At 46.3% G+C, this 25,105-nt stretch overlaps 1 protein-coding gene across 1 annotated transcript; it reads left to right on the forward strand.

The window, feature by feature from the left end:
* Positions 1–11,754: 11,754 nt before the first annotated feature.
* On the forward strand, positions 11,755–24,981 carry SUOX (sulfite oxidase). Its single transcript, XM_083490121.1, has 4 exons — positions 11,755–12,071; positions 15,045–15,111; positions 17,874–18,045; positions 19,462–24,981. Exons 2-4 carry the CDS (start codon positions 15,056–15,058, stop codon positions 20,890–20,892), a joined length of 1,659 nt encoding a protein of 552 aa, XP_083346247.1. The 5' UTR covers positions 11,755–12,071; positions 15,045–15,055; the 3' UTR covers positions 20,893–24,981.
* Positions 24,982–25,105: the final 124 nt, after the last annotated feature.

Here is a 25,105-nt window from a genome sequence, read left to right on the forward strand (position 1 = left end):
CCCCCAAAAAATAAAAATCCCTAATGCTTTCATCTTGCTCACAAATTTTGGTTACTGCTTCCTGGCTAGTTCCTAGACCAAGTAAGGACACTGCAGCTTTTTGCTATTAAAAACCACACCCTTTCTCTTCTGCTTACTCTACTCTTCTGAACAGTTTGGTTTTTCTTTATTTTTTTTCTTTTGAGAAAGCTCTTACATTGCATTTAAAATAACAATCATGGTAACAGAATTTCAACTGCTGATTTACCAATGTATTTAATGTAAGTAAACAAAAAAAAATCAGTGTATTAGATGAACTTTCTCCTTTATTTCGATTTGAGATAAGTGACTTGGATGGTTCTGAACACAAGCTTGAGATGACTCTTGCCCATCAAAGCAGGGACATCCCAGTCATAGCGGCTGATTAGAGGGCCACTTTGGTTCAAGAGGGGACCCCCAAATATTAGGCAACACTTTGATTTTGTGTTTCTTTTGTTAAGCTCCACTGAGACAGCAAGAGCTATAAATTCTCAAGTCACTTAATTAACACGAATTAGTTAACCCTTAAAACCTTGAGCCAACCCTTTACTTTCTGTTGAAACTGGCAACAGAATCAGCATGGGAAGGTATAGCTAGGCAAACTGAATATAGAAAGTTTTTTGAAAAACAGAAACAAAAACTTAACATGTTAGTAGCAGCAGACCTGATCTGGTAGCAATGTAGGGAGTTTACTTCAGTAAACCTGGAATTCCTCAGTAACAAATTCTCTTTACAGTTTGGACAACAGTGTAATCTTTACGACCAGATATACCCATGTTTACTAAGCAGTCCTCATCTCAATAGGATCTTACTTCCAAATAAGTTTTCCTAGGATTGCAGCCATAATCTGATATCTACGGCTTTCTTCTGGAAATGTGATTCACCCTGCAGGATGGGCATGGGGAAATTCCATACACCTAGGTATACTGTGGAAATTTCCACCCTAGGGACCACCCGCCTGGAAAAAACCCTGACATGATCAGTGTTAATGGAGTTTGCTTAATGGCAGTCAAAGCTCCCAATGAAGTCTAATGCAATGTACATTGGGATGGGGGGATGTAAATGAGACACTTGAAAATACTGGCAGAGGCAGCAGGCAGCTACGGATGTGCTTAAGAACTGGTGATAGTTGTCCACTTGTTCCTGGTAAGGAGTTCAAGCGTATTTTCAGAGGCTCCGGTGAAGAGAGGCTAAATGAAATTGTCAATTTCCAAATCTCGAGGAGCCATAACCCCACACATGCATTTGGGGTGGGAGATGCCAAGCTTTCTAACATTAGAACAGGAAGGCCAATGGGGGGAAAGTTCACGATCCCTTAGCATACACACCCCAACCTATAGAACTTGGACCGTGCTCAGTAACCACCTTCTATTTCCAGGGTAAATGGTGGGCATGTCCCGGCTGAAAGCACTCGAAACTTTGCACTATTTTGATTTGCCCTTTGGCGCTTAAAAGTGTCAAAACGCTACCTTCTATGACAAGGGTATCCACTAGCTAATGTACGGCACCCAGGTAAAGGGTAAAGGACCCCTGACCATTAGGTCCAGTCGTGACCGACTCTGGGGTTGCGGCACTCATATCGCTTTATTGGCTGAGGGAGCCGGCGTACAGCTTCTGGGTCATGTGGCCAGCATGACAAAGCCGCTTCTGGCGAACCAGAGCAGCGCATGGAAATGCCGTTTACCTTCCCGCCGGAGCGGTACCTATTTATCTACTTGCACTTTGACGTGCTTTCGAACTGCTGGGTGGGCAGGAGCAGGGACCAAGCAACGGGAGCTCACCCCGTCGCGGGGATTCGAACCGTCGACCTTCTGATCGGCAAGTCCTAGGCTCTGTGGTTTAACCCACAGCGCCACCCGCTTCCTGTACAACACCCAGGCAAACATCTTAATATTTCTGGTTAACTTACTGGATCACTAGCTTACCATGAGCTGCATTCTGCATATGCTGTAATACTTGGCAGCTGAAACAAAAATTGCTCTGTAACTGATGGCTTGTGAAGTAGTATTCGTACCTAGGCTACATTTTATTAAAATCCACTCAAGAGGACATTTCTTCTATGTGGCTAGCAGACATGTTGAAATCAGAGAAATAGTAGCAAGGCATAGGCAAACACGGCCCTTCAGATGTTTTGGGACTACAATTCCCATCATCCCTGACCACTGGTCCTGTTAGCTAGGGATCATGGGAGTTGTAGTCCCAAAACATCTGGAGAGCCGAGTTTGCCTATGCCTTGTTTACCCTAACAGAGTGAGGGGGCAAGTGAAAATCAGCAGAAGCCCTTTGGTAAATCCGGATTGGCTTGCTTTATTCCTTGTCAACAATTGATATCTCTGGTTGTATTTTCACAAAGTGCCCACTAGACGGCGCTGCTGTATAAACTGCCAGTTTCCTGGGAAAGTTCATGTAATATGAGGGGTTGGTACCAGAAGTGATTGAAAGAATCCTTGCTTTTCCTCTCCCTCTGCTCGATCAGACTGGTAGATTGACTGTTTCCATATTTAACAAATAAACCCAAAGGACATGTTTAATATAACGGGGGCCGAAAACCAAGAGTGCCTAATGATCCCAACCCAACAAAAGAATTGCCTAAATCCCACTACAACCTGGTTAGGAGCCAGTGTGGTGTAGTGGTTAAGTGCGGTAGTCATGTAATCTGGGGAACTGGGTTCAAGTCTCCGCTCCTCCACATGCAGCTGCTGGGTGACCTTGGGCCAGTCACACTTCTTTGAAGTCTCTCAGCCCCACTCACCTCACAGAGTGTGTGTTGTGGGGGAGGAAGGGAAAGGAGAATGTGAGCCGCTTTGAGACTCCTTAAAGGGAGTGAAAGGCGGGATATCAAATCCAAACTCCTCTTCTTCTTAATTGGTACCTATATAGGGGGGGGGATTGAGGATTGATTGCTGCCTCCAGAAAAGAAATCCAAACTAGAATAACAAGAGTCCAGTGTTTGGCCTAAATGGATGTGACGGAAGAAGCAGAGTTGCCAAGCTTATCCAGTCTTCCTCCTCAATACCTTTTGGTAGCAACATGACTGTCCATCATAAATTATTTTAATATTAACGTACCTTGTTGCCAGTTCAGCAGGGCAGTAAAAGCAGGCACAGGAGAACAGAGACAAAATCTGTCCATGTTGAACCAGACAAGAGAGCTCTTTAGACTGCTAGAACTGATTCTACACTTGAGATCAATTACCGTATTTTTCGCTCTATAAGACGCACCAGACCATAAGACGCACCTAGTTTTTGGAGGAGGAAAACAAGAAAAAAATATTCTGAATCTCAGAAGCCAGAACAGCAAGAGGGATCGCTGCGCAGTGAAAGCAGCGATCCCTCTTGCTGTTCTGGCTTCTGGGATAGCTGTGCAGCCTGCATTCACTCCATAAGACGCACACACATTTCCCCTTTTTAGAAGGGAAAAGGTGAGTCTTATAGAGCAAAAAATACGGTAATTTGTATGTAGAGCCGAGTCCTACGAAATCCCACAGAATTCAGCAGGATTCAAGGGAGTAATTATATGTAGAATTGCAAGTACTAGCTGTTTTGGGGGAGGATACCTTTTCGTATGAAGAGGCCTGAGGGTTAAGTCTCCCTTCTAGGAATCAGTCCCAGTTGAGCGCCATTATTCATCTAAACACCTGACTAAAGCATCCTTGAAAATTTGGAAGCTAGTAGCAAGGCAACAATTGTTTCAGATTAGTCTGGCATAATATCAAGAGATGCAGGTCACCATGTATTATGCAGCCAGTTTAAAATCCGAGAATATACGTATGCCGGTGTTGTCGTTATTAAAATGCTTCTCAACTGCCATTCATGCCTGGGGGAGGAGGGTTCACAAGTCCAATAAAAGCCACGCAATAAAATGCATCACAATCTATAATAGGCCAGCCACTTAACCAGCAAGTGCCTGAGTGCCCAGAAATATGGGTCTTCAGAAAACAAAGCACATCAACATTGGTGCTTGTCTCAGTTCTGATGGGAGATGGTTCTAGAAACAGTAACACTAAAAAACTAAAAAACAGTTTTAAAAACCCTTCAACAGGTTATTTCAAGATGGTACCTCAGTGGGCTGGGACCTCATTCAAAGATCTTTATAGTTCTCTCGTTCTCTTGACCAGGTTTGAAAGAAGGATAGAGATCTTTGCCATCTTGACCAGTGCATTTCAGCCTACATTAGCACAAAATCTGCTCTCTACAAAAGTAAGGTTGCATAGGACAAAATGGTGTTTTTTATTCACTTTTATACTCAAGTTCCCCAAGTTTGAAGTGATAAACGTATACTGATTATTTTTTACAATCAATATATTTTTAAGCTAATTAGATTTAAAAAGCAACATTAGTGATTACACACACACACACAGGTATGTGCAAGTGCTGCCTAATTAATTTTGTAAATGGCTGAATAATTTATAGTTCTGTTTCCCCTTTAAATCTTACACACACTGCATTTTACTGATTGCCGACAGTCACTGGTGTATCTCAGTTCTTCAACATCTCTGATGTTTGTATGCAAATGTTGGCGCTCAGTCTAACACTTCAGCTGCGATAAATTGAGCATCAATTCTGACACCTGCCAGCTGACATACCAGCAGAGGCGCACTGAATATAATAGTGTTTGCTGGGTAGAAGACTTGTGCTTTAGTCTCATAACAAAATCCCATTTTCAAAATAGTCCTTAAGCATCCTTCTGCTTAGTCAGCTATATACTTCTGCCTGGAGTCAGCACCCATGTTTTAACACCGTCTAAAACGCAGCCTTCTTACATAGCACCTTTTGTTGTGTCTCTTCTAATTATACTATTTGCATTGAAAGGAGACTTAAGAAAGGGCAGTTTGCACCACTGAAATTGTGTGGGTGATCTTGTACATGGGGGGGGGGCGTGGAATGCAGTTGACATGGGGGAAATCTCTTCCTTTTTTAGCCTTTCTGCCACAGCCTGTGCCTCAACAACTGGAGCCATCTCTACCATTGGGCAGAGTGAGGCACCTGCCTCAAAGGGGCAGATGCTGGGTACAGTGGTACCTCGGGTTACATATGCTTCAGGTTACAGACTCCGCTAACCCAGGAAATATTACCTCGGGTTAAGAACTTTGCTTCAGGATAAGAACAGAAATAGTGCTCCAGTGGCGCGACAGCAACAGGAGGCCCCATTAGCTAAAGTGGTGCTTCAGGTTAAGAAGAGTTTCAGGTTAAGAACGGACCTCCGGAACGAATTAAGTACTTAACTCGAGGTAAGGTAAAGGTAAAGGGACCCCTGACCATTAGGTCCAGTCGTGACCGACTCTGGGGTTGCGGCACTCATCTCGCTTTATTGGCCGAGGGAGCCGGCGTACAGCTTCTGGGTCATGTGGCCAGGATGACTAAGCCGCTTCTGGAAAACCAGAGCAGCGCACAGAAACGCCATTTACCTTCCTGCCGGAGCGGTACCTATTTATCTACTTGCACTTTGACGTGCTTTTGAACTGCTAGGTTGGCAGGAGCAGGGACCAAGCAATGGGAGCTCACCCCGTCACAGGGATTCGAACTGCTGACCTTCTGATCACCCGCGTCCCTTAACCCGAGGTACCACTGTACTGATGTTTTGTAGAACAGCTGCTGTGTGTCACATGGGCAGGTTTGCACCCCTAACTTAGCCTACTACTCTTGAGAATAATGAACCATGCTGTCTAGGTCTAGTTGGCTTCTGTGCATGAAATGGCATGGGTGTGTCTTAGAACAGCCCTGTCGATTATATGTCAAACAGTTTTACAAACGAGAGGGTGGTTCCCTCTCCCTGTGGCAAAACAAAACCTTGTTACGTTCACAAGCTGTGTCAGGATATTGATTTCCTGGCCCTGTAAACAGCTGTTGGAGAAAGAGACTTCCTTCACATGCCAGGCACAGTATTAATTTATTGCCAGCCCTTCCTCATGCCCTATCTTTTGGCCAGCAATGTTTCAATACCTTAGCCCAAATTAAACAAAGTGAATCAAGCAGGCGCCTAGTGAACATTTGGCATGGAAACTCCCAAGAAATGTTTCCTTGTAGGGAAGGGCCATGGCTTGGTGCTACAGCACACACTTAGCATGCAAAAAGTCAGGTGACTCTCTGATTCCCTGCCAGATCACAGAAAGTCTGGTAAATATACAGTGGTACCTCAGGTTAAGTACTTAATTCGTTACGGAGGTCTGTACTTAACCTGAAACTGTTCTTAACCTGAAGCACCACTTTAGCTAATGGGGCCTCCCGCTGCCACCGGAGCACGATTCCTGTTCTCATCCTGAAGCAAAGTTCTTAACCTGAAGCACTATTTCTGGGTTAGCGGAGTCTGTAACCTGAAGCCTATGTAACTTGAAGCGTATGTAACCTGAGGTACCACTGTACCATGATAATCCTGAAAAGTCACTGCAGCCAATAAGGTAAAAAGTAAGGTAAAGGACCCCTGGCCAGTTAAGTCAGTCAAAGCCGACTATGGGCTTGGAGCGCTCATCTGGCTTTCAGGCCCAGGGAGCCGGCGTTTGTCCACAGACAGCTTTCCGGGTCATGTGGCCAGCATAACTAAACCGCTTCTGGTGCAACGGAACACCGTGACAGAAACCAGAGCACATGGAAATGCTGTTTACCTTCCCGCCACAGGGGTACCTATTTATCTACTTGCACTGGTGTGCTTTTGAACTGCTAGGTTGGCAGGAGCTGGGACAGAGCAACAGGAGCTCACTCCGTCACGGGAATTTGAACCGCCAACCTTCTAATCGGCAAGCCCAAGAGGCTCAGTGGTTTAGACCACAGCACCACCTGCGTTCTGGAGCTGCCACTACAGCCAATATTCACTGAAGGCCTGACGTGGAATAAGCTAGCCTCCTGGGCTCCTTTCCTGCTGCAGTACAGTGCTCCCTTCTGCTGAATGGAAACAGGTTACTAATGACAGTTCCGCTCCTTTTAGTTGCCACTCAGTTGTTCAAAGCTAATAGAGTATATTGGGGCTTGTTTCCATAGGAGAGGGCTGGAGATTTCCTCCTGTCCTTACTGGTGAATTTACATTCTTATCTTTCCATAACAAGTGCCCATGTGTGCTTTTCTGCACTTAGTTGATGAAGGGTATACGTCAAGGAAAGCCGCCGTATCTTATAACCTCCAGAAACATCTGTTTTCCAACTCACAACACGTATTTAAGGCTGCAATTCTATTACATTTACCTAGCAATAAGTGCTATGGAACCTCATAAGACTCAAAAGCATACAAGACCCGTGACTGCTGTTTTCAAAATCAGAAGCACTGCTGCTGAAGGGATGTAGCTCAGAAGGTCAAGGTTCAAGCCCTGGCAGCTCCAGGTAAGTGCTGGGACTTCTGCCAGAAATTTTGGAGAGCTGTGGCCAGACAGTACTGTGTTATATGGATCAATGGTCTGGCTCCGTATAAGGCAGCTTCCTATGCTGCTATGCTTTAAAGCCAATGTAGGGAACCTTGGTCCTCCAGATGTTGCAGAACTACAACTCTGATCATCCCTGGCCATTGACTGTGCTTGCTAGGGGTTGATGGGAAGTGTAGTTCAGCAATCTCTGAAAGGCCACAAGTTGCCCATGCCTGCTTTAGAGGAACACCCACCACCGCACACTGCAATGGCATTTTTATTTTTATTTTATAATTTTATTTTTGACAAAGTAATAATCATAAATAAATATGAATAAAAATGTGCACCCCACCACCGAGACCATTCCATTGTAACTATCCAACCTCCCAAAATTGTGATGGTTTGACCCCTTTTCCATTTTAACAGTACCAATTCTACAAACGCCTTCCATATCTCCTCAAAATCATTTCTCCTGCATATTCCCCGTCTTACTTTAATGGCACATGTTAATTTATCGTTAATAGCTATATCCCACACCTCTTTACACCATTCTTCCATTTTATATTCTGCTTGCCCCTTCCACTTCCTAGCTATATTAATTTGTGCAGCTGTCAATAAATTTGTGAGCAAGTCCTTCATAGCCTGCGAACCTTCCACCCCATCGTAAATTGATAATAATGTTACCTCTGGACTTTTGGTCGGCTACAGTGGCATTTTAAAACCCATATCCATTCCATTTTAAAACATTAAAAACACACAACTTTTTTATTTTAATAAAGCTATAAATAACCCCCCCCCCCATCGCCTGCAATGCACACATAACATAGACGATAATGGCAATGAGGTCATTTAGATGAAAGGCAGGCTTGTGATTATCTCTGGATATAAATTTTATATGGAGGACCGCGAAGGGTGTATTGGAGGTAATATAAATCTGCATATCAACGAGAACATGGGAGTCCAACAAGCTACAGATCCCCCATGTGTGGGTGAACATATCAGACGACACAGCGATTCTTCAAACAGCTCTTATTTACTCACAGAACAGAACAGAACTGAACTGAAGGGTTCAGCCAGCCTGCTTATATAGAGCTCCACTACAACGCAACTGTAACACTTTCTGTAACTATCCAATCACTGAGCGTCACTTTCAATCCCTTATTTGCATATGTGGACCTGAGTGAAAACTATCCACAGTATCCCCCTGCTGGCCCAGGGTGAGAAATTCAGTACATAACAGTTCTAGGTGCATTTTGATACAGGGGGTTTCATTAGTGCAAGCTGTTTTTTGAGCTCTGGGCACGGTACCGCACCTGAGATTTCAGATTAAAACTGCAGAGTGGAAGGAAAGGAGGGCCTTTTTCTGCCTCCCCACTTCCAGCTACTCTCTGAAGACTGGGGAAGAGACCCTCTTAAGGATATTAAGGGGATGGGCAGGGGAAGGACTGGACCATGTGAAAAATGAAGGTAAGATTTTAGCTGCAGTTCATTTATTTTCAGCTTTGTATTCTTGTTATTAAAAAAAAAAAAAGCCCGTAGACATTTTGTTGTTGTGCCCACAACCTAGGTTTAAGGTGCCATTTAGCTTCTAGCTTTCATATTTCAGTTTCTAACACTGCTTCGCATAGACAAAGCATATGCATATTCCAGTCATGACAAAAAGGCAAAATTTATAGATGCCCTAAATGACTGTGTCCTAGAACAGTTGGTCACATAACCAACAAGAGGGGAGATGACTTAATCCTAAACCCAGGACCTGGTAAGAGATATAAGTGTTACTGAATTGGAAACAGCGACCATAGTACTATTAAATCCAACATAGATGTAGATGGACAATTGCCAACAAAGTCCCACCGAGTCACATTTGACTGCCAAAGAAAAAACTTGCCAAAAATGAGGTAAAAAATAAGTCGAAGTGGAAAGTCAAGAGGGTCAAATCTCTCCAAAATGCTTGGGGGTTGTTCAAAACCATAATAATAGAAGTTTAGCTAGAATATATACTGCAAATCAGAAAAAAATACCACCAGGCCTAAGAGGATCCCTGTGTGTTTAATGAGCAGAGTTAATAAAGCTATTAAAGGCAGGAAGAGACCAAAAGGAAGAAATATTGGCAAAAGAAATCTAAGAAGACTATAAGGGATGCAGAATATGTAAGTACCGGTAAGTATTTAGCTGAAGAACAACAACAAAATAATTGCATTAGAAGCAGATGAGCAGCCAGGGAGGTGGCTGGACCTTTCAAAGACAAGGAAGTCAGAAGGATGCTAAAGGAGGAAATGAATATTGCAGAACTTTGCATACGTCTCCTCAGAGGGAGGTGTAGCGCAGGTTCCTGTATGTAAAGTAGCGTCCTCAGGAAAAACAAAGTCTGAGGAACTGACGAAACTAATGGTGATAAGATACCAAGTTAGCAGACGTATAATGACAACTTGAAAACTGGCAACGCTTAATTAATTGCATATATCTTCACAGTGGAAAGAGTGAGGCAGATCCCTGTAACTAAATTAGTTCCTCAGGAAAGAATGAGGAACTTACGCAACAAAAATTCTAACACCTACTGACAATTTTAAAACTGGCAGATTTGTCCATTCCGGAAGGCATCCACCCAAATATTCTTAAAGAACATTGTTGATCTTATAACAAAAATATTCAGCTTGTCCCTAAGATCAGCCTCCGCATCAAGGACTAGAAAGTGGTCAGTTTTAAAATCAGAGCAAGATGAGATATGGGAAATTACAGGCTACTTAGGTTAATATCGGGACGCCAGTGGCACTGTGGGTTAAACCACAGAGCCTAGGACTTGCTGATCAGAAGGTCAGTGGTTCAAATCCCCGTGACGGGGTGAGCTCCCGTTGCTCGGTCCCTGCTCCTGCCAAACTAGCAGTTCAAAAGCACGTCAAAGGGCAAGTAAATAAATAGGTACCGCGCCGGCGGGAAGGTAAACGGCGTTTCCGTGCTCTGCTCTGGTTCGCCAGAAGCAGCTTAGTCATGCTGGCCACATGACCTGCAAGCTGTACGCCGGCTCCCTCAGCCTACAGAACGAGATGAGTGCCGCAACCCCAGAGTTGGCCACGACTGGACCTAATGGTCAGGGGTCCCTTTACCTTTACCTAGGTTAATATCTGATCTGGGAAAACTGGAGGAAAATATTATTAAAGCTAAAATTACCAAGAATTTAACAGGGATGGGGAAGTCAGGGTTCTCCAGCTGCTGAACTTCAACTCCCATCATCCCTAACCATTTACTGGGAGTTGGGAGCCCTCCATCTACCAGGTCACAGCTTCCTCATACCTGGCACAATGCTGTTATACAAATCTATGGTGCAATCACACTTGGGATACTGTGTGCTGCTCTGGTCACCTCACCTAAAAAAAAAAAAAAAAAGACATTGCAGAGCAGGAAAGGGTTTAGAAAGGGCAAACTAGATGGCACAACAGAGATGGCACAACTTCCCTATGACTAAAGGTTATGACATTTGGGATTTTTAGAAATTTTCATAGCTGGGGGAAAACAACTAAGGAGTGAACATGACAGAGGTGCATATGTTTATTATGCAGTACATGGGTTGTTGTGGGATGTGGGTGGCACTGTGGGTTAAACCACAGAGCCTAGGGCTTGCCGATCAGAAGGTCAGCGGTTCGAATCCCCACAACGGGGTGAGCTCCCGTTGCTCGGTCCCTGCTCCTGCCCACCTAGCAGTTCAAAAATATGTCAAAGTGCAAGTAGGTAACTCTAAAACATATGTTTTTTCATTGTCCTGTATTGAAAGATTTTTGGCAGAGGGTAGCTGAAACCATCAGCAGAACCATACGGAACAACCTCACATTTACAGAGCAAAATATCCTCTTGAATTATATACCCAGCACCTGCAACCTTACAAAAGGACAAGATGAGTGCAGTCTCGTGCCCTTACAGCAAAAAGACAAATCCTGAGGAATTGGAAAAATAAAAAGGCGGCTCCCTTCTAAGTTTGAAGTCTCACAACATATGAACAACTTGCATATAAACGCAGACTTGCCATGGACAAATTTGGAATCCATTCTTACAAATACTGTAATAGGTTAAGTACAATAACAACCTTGTACAGTATACAGTTTCGGGGAAGCCCCTTTATTTTTCCTTCTACACGGGTTCTGTTTCTCTTTTTCATTCCTCTGTTTTATTTGCTTCTCACAATGTTTAGTGCCCATAGAATTATGTACTTTTTTGAACTTCCAATAAAGATTTTTTTATTTTATTTTTATTTATTTTTAAAAAAAGAACCTGGGACGCCAGCCAGGGAGGCTGAGAATCGGGGATGGAAGAATACTGTTTCTCCCCGCCGGCGCCTGCTTGCCCGGCCCGGCCTTGGGCTTCATTTTGGGCGGGAGGGCGGCCTCTTCCTCCGCTTGCCGAGCCGCGAGGGCGGAGCCAAGAGGGCGCAGCACCTGCGCAACAGAAAACTCCACGCGGCTCACGGGAGCATCTTCCAGGCGGGCAACGTCGGGCAGCTGGAGCTCTCGCCTGCTGCGCGCAACTCAGGTAGCCGCGGGGGATTCCGTGTCCGAGGCGGCAGCTCTTTTTTGGGCCGCGGGCCCTTTAAATCTCTCCTGCTTCGGTGGGCGAGGACTTTCGTTTTCTGTCGTCGCTGCCGCCCCCCCTCCCCCGCATCGATCCCACAACCCTCAGCCGTCGCTGCGTCACGGAGACGGACCTTTTCCCGGGAGGACCGGCCTGACTTGAAGGTGGGAGGAAAAGGAATCCACATGGGCAAGGATGCCCTGGGGGGTGAAGTGGGGCGAAAGGCGGGGGGAGGGGAGGGAAGAGCCTGGCTTTGACTGGCATCTGTTTTTTTTTTGGGGGGGGGTGTGCTGACGCGTCCCCTGCCTCTTATGGGGGCTGCTCTTTTTTACGAGGATGTGCGTGGAAAAGTAGAGTCAACTCCCAGGAGGTCCCTTCCCCTCCACCCCTATAACATATTTGGAGGGGACACCCCCCCCAAGGTATGGGGAACTCCCATTCTAATGTGCCATGTCATGTGATCGATTATGCAGGGAGGGGCTTACTTGCCTTTTAACACCCCCCCCCGTCCCCCCCCAATTATATTCAGGTTGGCACCCCCGAGCGCAACGCACTTCAGCAGACTGGCAAAAAACCAAATATATGTGCATTATCAGCGTTATTAATAGGGTTGCCAGTTTAAACAAAATGTTCCTCTTCACAATAATATTCCATTTTTAAAAAAAGGATCTGGAAGGTAGCCCGTTATGGTTCCTTAGAGTCAGACGTCTGTCACTGCTCTTTTTCTGTGGATGTGTCTTGCTTTGCCCTGGGCCTTTTTTCTCCAGCCTTTCAGAAGCGTTTATCCTTCAGCATTTTGTACGGAGAGACCCCTTGTTTCTTAAATCTGAGTGAACCTCTGGCGACCTCTGGGTGCTGTAGCAGCTTTTCGTGGAGCTTCCTAGGAGACCTTTGTATGCAGGGATTGTTCTCAAAAGCCTGCGGTGTTATTATATCCATCTATCTACTTCTCTGTGGGACGCGGGTGGCACTGTGGGTTAAACCACAGAGCCTAGGACTTGCCGATCAGAAGGTTGGCGTTCGAATCCCTGCAACGGGGTGAGCTCCCGTTGTTCAGTCCTTGCTCCTGCCAACCTAGCAGTTCAAAAGCACATCAAAGTGCAAGTAGATAAATAGGTACCGCTCCGGCAGGAAGGAAAATGGTATTTCCGTGCGCTGCTCTGGTTCGCCAGAAGCGGCTTAGTCATGCTGGCCGCATGACCTAGAAGCTGTACGCCTGTTCCCTCGGCCAATAAAGCGAGATGAGCGCCGCAACCCCCGAGTCGGTCATGACTGGACCTAACGGTTAGGGGTCCCTTTATCTACTTCTGTATTGCACAGCTTGGATATGGTGCAGTGTCGGATTTATGTATAAGCTAAACAAGCTATAGCTCAGGGCCCCGCTCTCTTGGGGGCCCCCAAAAAATTTAAAGGGAAAAAAACCTGGATGTACATTTCCAAAATATAAGATAAAAAACAAATAAAATAAAACCTACGTACAGCAACAGTATCTTGCGTTGTATGGGATCCTATTTGTTATGTGCAAATGGCTTTAGATACCTATTAGGTCCATAAATTACCATATAGCATATATTCAACACAAAAAACAGGGACAATTTGTTGTTGACAAAGGACAGCTGGACATACAAAGGGCCCCATTACCTTCAGTAGCTTGGGCCTCATCAAACCTAAATCCGGCTCTGGGTGCACATATAAAAAATAGTAGTCTGATCACTTTTCACCTAGTTTTTTTTAAAATTCATTTTCTAGGAAAGGTTATCTCTTGAGAATATTTATTGCAGGGGAAGGTGTGGGTCCCACTATCAGCTTGCTGACTTCCCTTTTAACAGACTGCTTTTTACAGCAGCCTGACATGCAGCAAGTGGCGATAAAACGATGGGAAAACATTAACCTGTGTTAACTTACGTATTTCAGGCTGTTAGGACACAGCCAGAACCAATACAAGAGTAAAATAAAATAAAGTATGTAAGGGGAATGTCATGCTAACCAGGTCTTGCCAGGACAAGTGGGCAAATTCAGAATGAGCCTCAAGTTGCATTCTCTCGTTTCCTTGCTAATAATTAGATTTTGTTTTCATCCAGCCGAGTAAGTAAATAATAACTGATCATACCATGTATTCTGTATGCATTTTATTAAAACTTTAAATTAAGGTCAGCATTTTTAGCTGGTCTCCAAGAAGCCATTTTGCTACCTTAGGGGTGTTTTCCTGCCTCTCTTGGCTGATGTGGAATTAAATGGCTACAACCTGTACGTTTTAGAACTACAAATGTAAGGAGCGAAACGGGTCTCCAATATTGCAAGTATGAACCCTATTGATGGTTAGCATGGAGGAAACTAGGAACATGTAGAGCAAGGCTGAAATAATGCAGGACACTGTAATTATATACATATTTTCATAGAAGTAAATTCCTTCGGGCTTGATGGCACTCACTTCTGAGTAAACATGGGTTGGGCTGCACGTACCTCTTAATTAATAAGAATCTATTAAGAGAGAGGGACGCGGGTGGTGCTGTGGGTTAAACCACAGAGCCTAGGACTTACCGATCAGAAGGTTGGTGGTTCGAATCCCCGCGACGGGGTGAGCTCCCATTGCTCGTTCCATGCTCCTGCCAACCTAGCAGTTTGAAAGCACACCAGTGCAAGTAGATAGATAGGTACCGCTCCGGCGGGAAGGTAAATGGCGTTTCCATGCACTGCTCTGGTTCGCCAGAAGCAGCTTAATCATGCTGGCGACATGACCCGGAAGCTGTACGCCGGCTCCCTCGGCCAATAAAGCGACCCCAGAGTCGGTCACGACTGGACCTAATGGTCAGGGGTACCTTTACCTTTATTAAGAGAGAGGTAAATACAGTGCAGTGGAAGTGAAGTAAAGACTCTGGTTGGTTCAATAATGTTTAAAATGTTGAAAGCGAGCTTACACTTTCTTATCTCACTTAATAATACAACCACTGTATTCTGCACTAGCTCTGCATCTTCAAAGGCAGCCCAATACCTTGCAATAGTCTAACTTGGAGTATCAGAGCATAGACAACTGAAGCCAGACTGTCCCTGTGACAACTGAATTTCCAGCTGATGGGCAGCTCTAGAACTTGTGTTGTCTGGTGCAAATCCTGTCTGACTTTTCCTGTTGCATGTAGGTATTGGGAAGATGCTGCTGTCCAAACCCAGCAGGAATGGCTTCTGCATCCTTCACAGAACACACTGGTAAGGAGCATGGACTATTTACATCGTCTCTGTATTTCTTGTGAAAGGACATGTTGATCTTTAACTTGCTATACACGGTTGACATCTTTCCTTTCTGTTTTCACCTCTCAAAATCCTGACATGGACTCAAAAAGCTGCTGCCTGTGGGGTTTTGGGCAAATGAGTCAGGCCGAAAAATTGCGAAAGTAAATAAAAAACAATACTGTTTTTATTGGAACAATTGGCAAATAGAGGGCAAGCTTCTAAGTGCATAGGGCTCTTCTCTAAGGTAAGGAAGGCTTAGAGACAATATAGTAGGAAAAGCTCTAGTGTGGAAAGTTGTTGAGTTTCTTAGGAAATAAAATTTCATGGCTGACATTCCTCCCTCAGATTGTTTCTTGGTCCCAAAGAAAAGCAGAGAGGTTGAAAGGGGAGACCAAGTTTCCAACACACACACAGAGAAAAGGCTTCTGTAATTAAAAAATGCTGTATTTTCACTAATAAAAGTTCATTTCAAGCTAAGGCCTTTTTGCTATTCCTCCCTCTCTAGCTCTATTCAATAATTTCCACTCACATTTGCAATTTAAACCCCCCATCCAGTCACATCCTACCAAGTCTCTTCCTTTCCAGCAGGCAGTATTGCCCCTATGGCCTAAAAGGAAGCAAAAAGACCTTGCAAAAAGACCTTACCTGAACTTTCCTAAAGAGCCTTTCCAGAGTATTTGTTTTGGCTCCTTACCCAGTTGTATATAGACTCTAATCTTATCTCCAAGTGCATCACTTCCCTTTCAATGTGACTTCTGCTTCTATGATCCTAGGCAAAGGATCTAGGTAGGGAGACTCCTTTTATTAGGTTTATAATTCCCTCTACCTTGCGTTGAGTGGAGGCAGGAGTTAAAGATTAATCACCGGTTGACCTGAGTGGAAATAGGCTACCTATGCTCTTGGTGTCTAGAAATCCCAGCAAAAAAATGTAATTATCTCAATCTCACAGGGTGTTTTTTTTTTGGGGGGGGGGGTTAGGATTTGTTTTGAAAGTCTGTGAATTAAAAATGTGGGATGATATTCAACTAAATATTTGTGCTAGCGCATGGATTAGCTGTAGCACAATGGGATTTCTACCTTCTCCCCACTCTGCCCCCCTCCCGCCATCACAAAACCTGCTACAAAGGGTTAGGGGGAACCCCCAGATCAGATTTAGGGGGTGCGCAGAGGAAGAAGAGGTGGAGAATGTTCCAAATTCTTTTTCTGGACAGAATGTTTTGCTTAGCACTACATTGAGGACAACCCTTGGGATTTATTTCTATTGAGAAAAATGTTTAGGCTGCTTAATTATAAAATTTCCTAGGTTGTACACACAATATTATCAGCAAAACACATGTAGAATCAGAATATAGATTCTTATAGACTGTAGAATCAGAAAAAACTGTTTGAAGCAAAAAATACATAGCTAAATGATATGTCTGGGTAGGCTTGCCGTAATGAAAAAATCAGCAGGCAATCTAAAACATGGTGGTGAGGGTACCTGCCCAATGAATTGCTGGGGGGGGGGCTAAAGGAGGCGAATTTAGGAAGTATATGAATGTTGCAGTTTCTGTGAGGGTAGCAGGTGAGAACAATGATCAGGTAGCTTTGCAGGGTGCTGATAATCTGCCCCACAGGAATCACCATCCTGTTCTGACTCTCTTAAGAGAAGTGGCAGGCCTGTTTTTATAAACGATTACCATAAGGCTCTAGAAAGCTTCCTTATTTTGTATGTCAGGTCTGGAATTTGCCAAATAACACGCTGCATGTTGCAATTGCAGGCACACACTCTTTTTTAAAAAAGAAAAAGAGAAAGGCACCTTTGCCAAGGAGTTAAGAATGGCAGCCTGGAAGCAGAACAAACTGCACTCATTTTCCTTTCTGCTTTGGCAAACATTTTCTAGGTTACTTGCCCACAGTCTTTCTTTAGGGAAGTTTAGGGAAGTTTTTAATGTCTGATCTTTTTAATATCCTGTTGGAAGCCGCCCAGAGTGGCTGGAGAGGCCTGGCCAGATGGGCGGGTTATAAGTAATAAATCATCATCATCATTATCATCATCATCATCTTTTTAAGTTCCCTCCCTGTGTCAGGCAGGGTTGCTCTTAAGGGAAGGTACAGATTCCTTTGATTATGTTGTTGGGATCCTGGAAGACAGACCCTGTGCCACCATAGCAAATTAATAACAACAACAACAACAACAACAACAACAACAACAACAGCAACTTATTATTTATACCCCGCCTATCTGGCTGGGCCTCCCCAGCCACTCTGGGCGGCTTCCATAGAAACCAAAAATACAGTAAAATATCACATGTTAAAAACTTCCCTGAACAGGGCTGCCTTAAGATGTCTTCTGAATGTCAGGTAGTTGTTTATCGCTTTGACATCTGCTGGAAGGGCGTTCCACAGGGCGGGCGCCACTACCAAGAAGGCCCTCTGCCTGGTTCCCTGTAGCTTTGCTTCTCGCAATGAGGGAACCGCCAGAAGGCCCTCAGTGCTGGACCTCAGCGTCCGGGCAGAACGATGGGGGTGGAGACGCTCCTTCAGGTATACTGGGCCGAGGCTGTTTTCCTCCCCTGTCCCACTCTGCAACTTATTTCTGCATTTTCTTCCCGTGTCCTTTTCCTGTTTGTCTCTTAAGCCTGCAGGTAATGACACTGCTTAAAACTTCAGAATCATAGAACAGTGTTTTTTAACACGTCCGAAGTATATGCTGTAGATATCTTCTCTTTTAAGGTTTTGGCCTGCTTTGGTTACAGGTTGAGAGAGATGCCTTGGAGGCCCCACCCTCCAGCCTGCATGGCGTGGACAACCTCTCGCAACCATGGCACTTGGAACGATGCTGGCAGCACAAGGCGCAGGGTCATGGTAGCAGCAGGGGCCGGGCTGGGCCTAGGCACCATCTTAGCTTATGGAGATCACCGTCGGCGGGTGAGTGGGGCCGCTTGGGGAAGTGGGATGTGTACGTGGGTGTTGGAAAATTCCATTCCACCTTTAGTTGCAGACATGGAACTGTTGCATGTCACGTGTCTGTTTACATACCAGCACAGCTTGCTGGGAACTTCCGTTGCCTGTATAGCTTTTGCTCTTTCCCTGTCTCTCAGAGAAAACAAAGAGAGAGACAACATGTTTCTTTGTCCTGATTTATGATTAATAAATCCGTAGTTGTAGTATGCTTCCACAAGCCTCACGCCTATTCTGTGTGCGCAGTTCGCTCTGCTGACATAGTGTGCCCTGGCTTTGAAGCCTGGGTTGCTGATATACGTCGGAGCAGAGGTCGATGGGTCTTCGTAGTGGGACGGCTGGAAGGAGACGAGCCAGCTGGGGCTAGCCAGCTGGCCTTGCGACCCTCTGCGTGCCGACAGTGGGATGTGAAGAGCTAAACGTTGAGAGCTGGGCTGTTGTACAAAAAAAGGTCTTGGCACTGTGCCTGAACTTAAACTTGCAAGCAGCAAGGTGGGAGATGATAAACGTAAGACTGCCAGCCCCACTTGCAGCTCCCAGAAAATGGTATTCCTGGGCTCATTGTCTCCAACAGTGGAGATATAATGTAGCCATTATAGCTTGTACAGTCATATCTCGGGTTGAAGTTGCTTCAGGTTGAGTGCTTTCAGGTTGCACTCCGCGGAGACCCAGAAGTAATGGAACGCGATACTTCCGGGTTTCGCCACTCGCACATGCGCAGACAGTCAAAATGACGTCATGCGCGGAAGCGGCAAATCGCAACCCGCGCACGCGCAGACGTGCGTTGCATTCGCTTCAGGATGCAAACGGGGCTCCGGAACGGACCCCGTTCGTATCCAGAGGTACCACTGTAGTCCATTGATCCTCCATTAATTTATCTCATCCTCTTTGAAAGTCATGGAAGTTAGTGACCATCACTAGGCCTTATGAAAACAAACTCCTGGATATAGCAATGTCTGAGCGTCTCACCAGATCCAGGAGGGGTAGTTAAAGGCCTAACAAATAGAGACGCCTCCCAAGAAACGTGAACCCCTTTCTTTAACAATGTTAATGACCAACATCAAGACCTTCTTATACCAACTGCTCTATATTCTCAGTGGAGGGGCTACGTTAAGTAATATGCATGAATGTGTAAGCGTATGTCTAGAGACATAGGATAAAACACCCGCCCTTTTTATGTACTGCTGTTTCGTGGTTATTGTGTTTGTATTTGTTTAAAAACTGCTTAAGAAAAGGAAACAAACTCAGTAGTTCAACTGTGGTATGACAGGCTTCTCGTGTAAATAAGTGAGGCTCTTTGATCATGGCAAAAGGGTGCTAAGGTCTGCAAAGAGCCCCTTGTTTCTCCTTTCTTAATGGCTTTCCCCTCTTGCTTCCCTACAGGCAGCTGAGCCTGAGACTCCAGCGCCCGCAGCTGGACCCCCATTTCCGGTCTTTACCCGGAAGGAGGTGGCTCGCCACAACAGCGAAGCGAGTCGGGTGTGGGTGACCTATGGCAGCGACGTTTTTGACATCACAGACTTCGTAGAGGTGCATCCTGGAGGCAAAAGTAAGATCCTCCTGGCGGCGGGGGGCGCTCTGGAACCGTTCTGGGCCCTCTACGCCATGCACAAGCAGGAACACGTGCTGGAGATCCTCCGCGGGTACAAAGTGGGGGAGCTGAGCCCCGAGGAGCCTCCGCAGCCAAGCCCGGGAGACCCATACGCCGAGGATCCCCAGCGGCACCCCGCCCTGCGGATCAACACCTTGAAGCCCTTCAATGCAGAGCCCCCCCTGGAGCTGATTGCCGAGAACTACCTGACTCCCAACGCGCTCTTCTTCAAGCGCAACCACTTCCCCGTGCCCGTGGTGGACCCTGCCACCTACCGGCTGCAAGTACAGAGTTCCGGCGGGCGGACGATGTCCCTATCCCTGCAGGACCTGAAGAAGAGGTTCCGCAAGCACGAGGTGACCGCTACCCTGCAATGCGCCGGCAATCGCCGGGCCGAGATGAACGCGATCAAGAACACCAACCGGCTGGGCTGGGGCGTTGGGGCCATAAGTAACGCGCGCTGGGGTGGGGCCCTGCTTCGGGATGTCCTGGCGGAAGCTGGGTACAAACCCAGCGACAAGGGGCACGTCTGTTTTGAGGGACTGGACAAGGATCAGAGTGGCACCGTTTACGGGGCCTCCATTCCTTTCAAGAAGGCCATGAGTCCTGACGGGGACGTCCTCTTGGCTTACGAGATGAACGGGGAGGAGTTGCCCCGGGACAACGGCTTCCCCCTCCGAGTCATTGCGCCGGGGATAGTCGGTGCGCGTAACGTCAAGTGGCTGGCCCGGATCACGGTGGGCCCGGAAGAAAGCCAGAGCCACTGGCAGCAGAAGGACTACAAAGGATTCTCCCCTTCCGTGACGTGGGACAACGTGGACTTCTCCAGCGCCCCTGCCATCCAAGATATGCCCGTGCAGTCGGCAATCACCGAGCCGGGCCCGGGTGCCTGCGTCTGCCCCGGGGAGCTCACGGTGAAGGGCTACGCTTGGAGCGGAGGGGGGCGAAGGGTGATCCGCGTCGATGTTTCGCTGGATGGTGGGAAGAGCTGGCACGTGGCCAAGCTCACCGGGAAGGAGCAGCTGCCTGGTCAAGCCTGGGCGTGGCAGCTGTGGCAGCTGGACGCCTGCGTGCCCGAAGGCACCAAAGAGATGGACATTGTCTGCAAGGCTGTGGATGCCAGCTACAACGACCAGCCCAACACAGTGGCGCCCATCTGGAACATTTTGGGAGTGCTCAACAGCGCGTGGCATCGGGTCCACGTCAGCGTGGGCGAGGAGTAAGAGGCTGAGTCGTGCCTCGTTGCCTGAAAGAAAGAAAGGGTTTTGGATTGCGGTTGTTCTGCTCCTTCTTTCTTCTGAGAGTACGTTTGCCTACATCCTCTTGGAGAAGAGCATTTGTTGTCACTCTGCAGCTACCACTGAGCTACAGCTTCCATCATTCCTGACCATCGACTTTGCTGGCTGGGACTGAAAGCAGTTGTAGCCTAACAACACCTGAAGGTCACCACCTTGGCAAGCCCCGTTCGAGATGGATGAAGGCCCTTTTACTACCTCTTCTCTAATCTCTCTGTCTTTTAAGGAAGCCCTTCTGCTGCCCTTTAGAATTCCTTGTGGGTTTGTTTCTCGAGAGGCGAATGCGCGCAACCTTCACTGAGTTTCCTTCGTTGTCTCCTGCGCTCTGCTCCTCCTCCTCCTCAGGATTGCTTTCTCGTTGTTCTTGCCACCATTACAAGAGCTGTTCCCTCATTTCCCACCCCTGCTCAGAAGACACGGTTGTGGGTGAAAAAGGAGGATAGAAATCTCGACTCTTTCGAAGAGGCGATTTCAGCAGCTGTTTACACGTTACAGGAGCCCTTTGCGTCCAGCAATCTAGCACAGTTTTCTATCTGTAAGGAAAGGGGTCTGACAATCGCTTTTGTGAAACACTTAACTCCTGTCCTGGCAGGACTAAAAACACAGAGAGAATGGCTACTCTGCTTGCACATAAGAATGAGATTGGGAATAAAGGTAGTTTGCTCACATAAGGGAAGTCAGGTTTAGGAAAACAGCATACAAAACAGAGGCATTGTGTGTTTGTGTGTACACCAAAACTAAATTTGAATGCTTTGGGTTTCCTGCAACAGTAGTTGTAGGGCAGATTGCACCTGGTCATATGGGGAGCTTAGATTTATGTGTGTCCAAGGAATTGGCTTTCTCCATGGGCATTTATCTCCTCCCATGAACACTTTGTGCCTTCTCTATATATGTGTGTGTGTTAGTTTTTTTTGGGGGGGGGAGGTGTTAGCCATGAAGCATTAAAATAACATCACAAACTTGCAGGAAAACAGTCATAGGTAAAACAGTGTAACATTCAATTTAATTTCAGGACTTTTTTAAAGACCCACTTTTTGAAAAAGAAAAAAAAGCCCTGGGAAAACATTAAAGCTTTTTTAACTTGCTGCCCAAAATATTGTAATGTAGATGCCAGATGAGCCTCGCTGGTGAGACCCATTCCGCAGGCAGGACACGGCCAAGAAGCACCAGTGCTTATGAACTGTGTCTGGAAATGCACTGGGAGCCAGTGCTGTGCATTTCAGTGTGTACCACCACCCACCCCGTCCAAAATTAGGTGTGTCCCCCCCCCCACCGCCATCGCTGATCCTTCTCATCAGATCAGGACATCATAGCTGCACCTCTTTTCTTTTTGCGACCTGTGCCTGTTCAGGGCACTGCCAGCACCTGCCACAATAAGTGCCTGGAGAAATTTTTCCATTGTAGATTTGTGAGTTTATGTGACACTCACTGTACTCTTGGTACCCCAGCATTTTCTGCCAGTTCTTGCTCTGACGTTTCAGGGTGGGGATGGAAAACTTCGCTATGGATGGATTTGGGTGAGTCTCCAACCTGCCCTCCCCAAGTATCTGAAGTGGTAATTGGAGGCCGGATTTGGAGAGCTTTGGGGAAATTAATCACATTCCAGACTGGAAACTCTACCTACTAGCTTGTAAGCATCCCCCCCCCCTTTACAACACTTGCCAAGCTTCAAGAATCCGGTTTAGAGGGGTTAGGAAAAGCTTTCATCACACTATAAAAGACTTCTGTATCTATTCAGGGTTTTTGTCCTTGTTTTAATTTGCTGCTTCCCTCTGCTGGCCATGGTGGAAAATGTATTCATCTCATTCGTTTTTTCTACTTTGCCTAGAATTTCCATGATGACCTGTTTGAGGCAGTGTACAAAAATGCTAAGGGATTCCTTCACCTCCTCCCTTCCACTAGTGCTGTAGGATTGCATATGGGGTGGGGCAGGCAAGAGGATTTAATGGGTTGAATCCTGTCCAGGTGCCTTCATCTCACTGTATGGTTCCAGGAGATTCTCTTCCATAGCTCCAGGTCCTGTTAACTCTTTAACAAAGCAAGACAATGGGGTGGTTGGTTTGGAACTACAACATGATTCAAATGGTGCTGGGTTACAGCCAGAAAATCAGGATATGCATGTACACCAGGAATCTCCCATGTTGCTGGGTTTCAACTCCCATCATCCCTCACCATTGGCCAAGCTGGCAGGGGCTGATGGGAGTTGGAGTTCAGCCACATCTGGAGGACCACAGGTTCTCCATCCCTGGCACTGTGCACAAAGCGCTTCCTGGGTAAGTCCCAGGCAGCCCAAGAGAGGAGGGTGACACCTGTTGGTTTGGAAGGCAAATTGGCTATTCAAGACTGCAAGGAGCTGGTGAGTGCCTGTTCTGTCACCCCTGCTTGTGGTAAAGGTAAAGGGACCCCTGACCATTAGGTCCAGCCGTGACCGACTCTGGGGTTGCAGTGCTCATCTCGCTTTATTGGCTGAGGTACAGCTTCCGGGTCATGTGGCCAGCATGACTAAGCTGCTTATGGAAAACCAGAGCAGCGCACAGAAACGCCGTTTACCTTCCCGCTGGAGTGGTACCTATTTATCTACTTGCACTTTGACGTACTTTCGAACTGCTAGGTTGGCAGGAGCAGGGACTGAGCAACGGGAGCTCACCCCGTCGCGGGGATTCGAACCGCCGACCTTCTGATCGGCAAGTCCTAGGCTCTGTGGTTTAACCCACAGCGCCACCCGTGTCCCTCCCGCTTGTGGTAACAAACTTCAAAGTTTGTGTGTGTGTGTGTGTGTGTGTGTGTGTGTGTGGAGCCTTATCAGGATCTGCCTCACAAGCCAAATTTGACAGGTGGGGCTGACCAAATGCCAAATCACCTGACATCACAAACGACATTTCAGGGCTTTGAAGTCTGGATTCGGCTTCAAAGCACCTCACTGGTAGCAAGGCACTGCTAAAGCCAAGATTTAGCACTTGGCTGCCTCTGAGGTTATTTAAAGTCCCAACATGGGGACTTCAAAGCGTAGCCAAACTGAGTAGGATTTAACTCCCCCCTCCGCAGGGGTTAAATCCTGCTCACTTTGGCAGGATTCAATGCAAACCCCTTCTTGATTCGGGAAGGGATTTGCATTTAAACCATTGCTAAGCAAAGGTAAACGCCTGGCACTTTTAGTAGGGGTTTCCCTCCTTAGTGCACACAGAAAACATTAGCGATAAGAGAGCCAATGGGAACTCGTCAAAGGCTGCCTATAGGCAAGTTGAAGTTTATATGTTACAACAGTTGGCTTGCAACTTCTCCCTAGCCTTGCTGTTCTGCTTTATCCCAAATTTATCAGGTGAAGTTTTCCACCCACTTAAGAGCAAGACTTGAGAACTCTGAGCTGTCAGGCATAAGATGGAAAGCAAGCCCGAGCAGTCTGTTTGAAAAATGGTCATCAACAGGCTGGTTTCCTAGAGCAGGTGTCTTAGAGCAGGTGTAAAGTGTGTTCTGAGTAGGTGGAGGAACCTCTCTGACTTTTGCGTGGCTGGAATGTAGCCCAGTGTTTCCCAGACTTGGCTCTCCAGCTGTTTGTGGACTACAGTTCCCATCATCCTTGACCTGCTAGTTAGAGATGATGGGAGTTGTAGTCCAACAACTGTGGGAGACTCAAGTTTAGGAAACCCTGATGTAGCCTACTGTACAAAAGTAAGAGCTACATCCAATGATCCGCCCAGATTTGCCTCTGGCCCACCCCACCACTGGCAAGCACCCCTCCCCTCAAAGGCTGTACACAAGGGAACATGCCCTTAAGCTGAAAAGGCTTCCCCTTTTGCATGGGGAAGGAATGAGTAGTTCTTAAAACCAGATACCTTTTAATATCTCCACACTGCACAGGGGAAACTATAACTTTTTTTTACTGTGTAATGGCTCCTCCTGCTCTGTCCTCATTTGAAAGCTGATGAGTGTGATAAAATATTGCATTTGTTCTGTTAATTTTGCATAGGGTAAGAATCTATATTTTCTAGTAGTCCTTAATAAATGCTCCGGATTTTATCTCTCTTCTTTTTGTTTCCACCTGTGTTATGTACATCTCTTCTTCCTTGCTTGTAAGGTTATCAGCAGGTCCATCTCTTGCTCTGCTTTTGAACTTCATTCAGACATAAAAGCCCGGGATAAA

This window comes from Podarcis liolepis (assembly GCF_965112155.1).
Source record: "Podarcis liolepis genome assembly, chromosome: 2".
Lineage (NCBI taxonomy): Eukaryota > Metazoa > Chordata > Lepidosauria > Squamata > Lacertidae > Podarcis > Podarcis liolepis.

Coding starts and splice junctions, on each gene's coding strand:
- SUOX (XM_083490121.1), top strand. CDS start 15,056: ATGCTGCTGTCCAAACCCAGCAGGAATGGCTTCTGCATCCTTCACAGA. Junction 15,112..17,873: donor ATCCTTCACAGAACACACTG/GTAAGGAGCATG, acceptor CTTTGGTTACAG/GTTGAGAGAGATGCCTTGGA. Junction 18,046..19,461: donor ATGGAGATCACCGTCGGCGG/GTGAGTGGGGCC, acceptor GCTTCCCTACAG/GCAGCTGAGCCTGAGACTCC.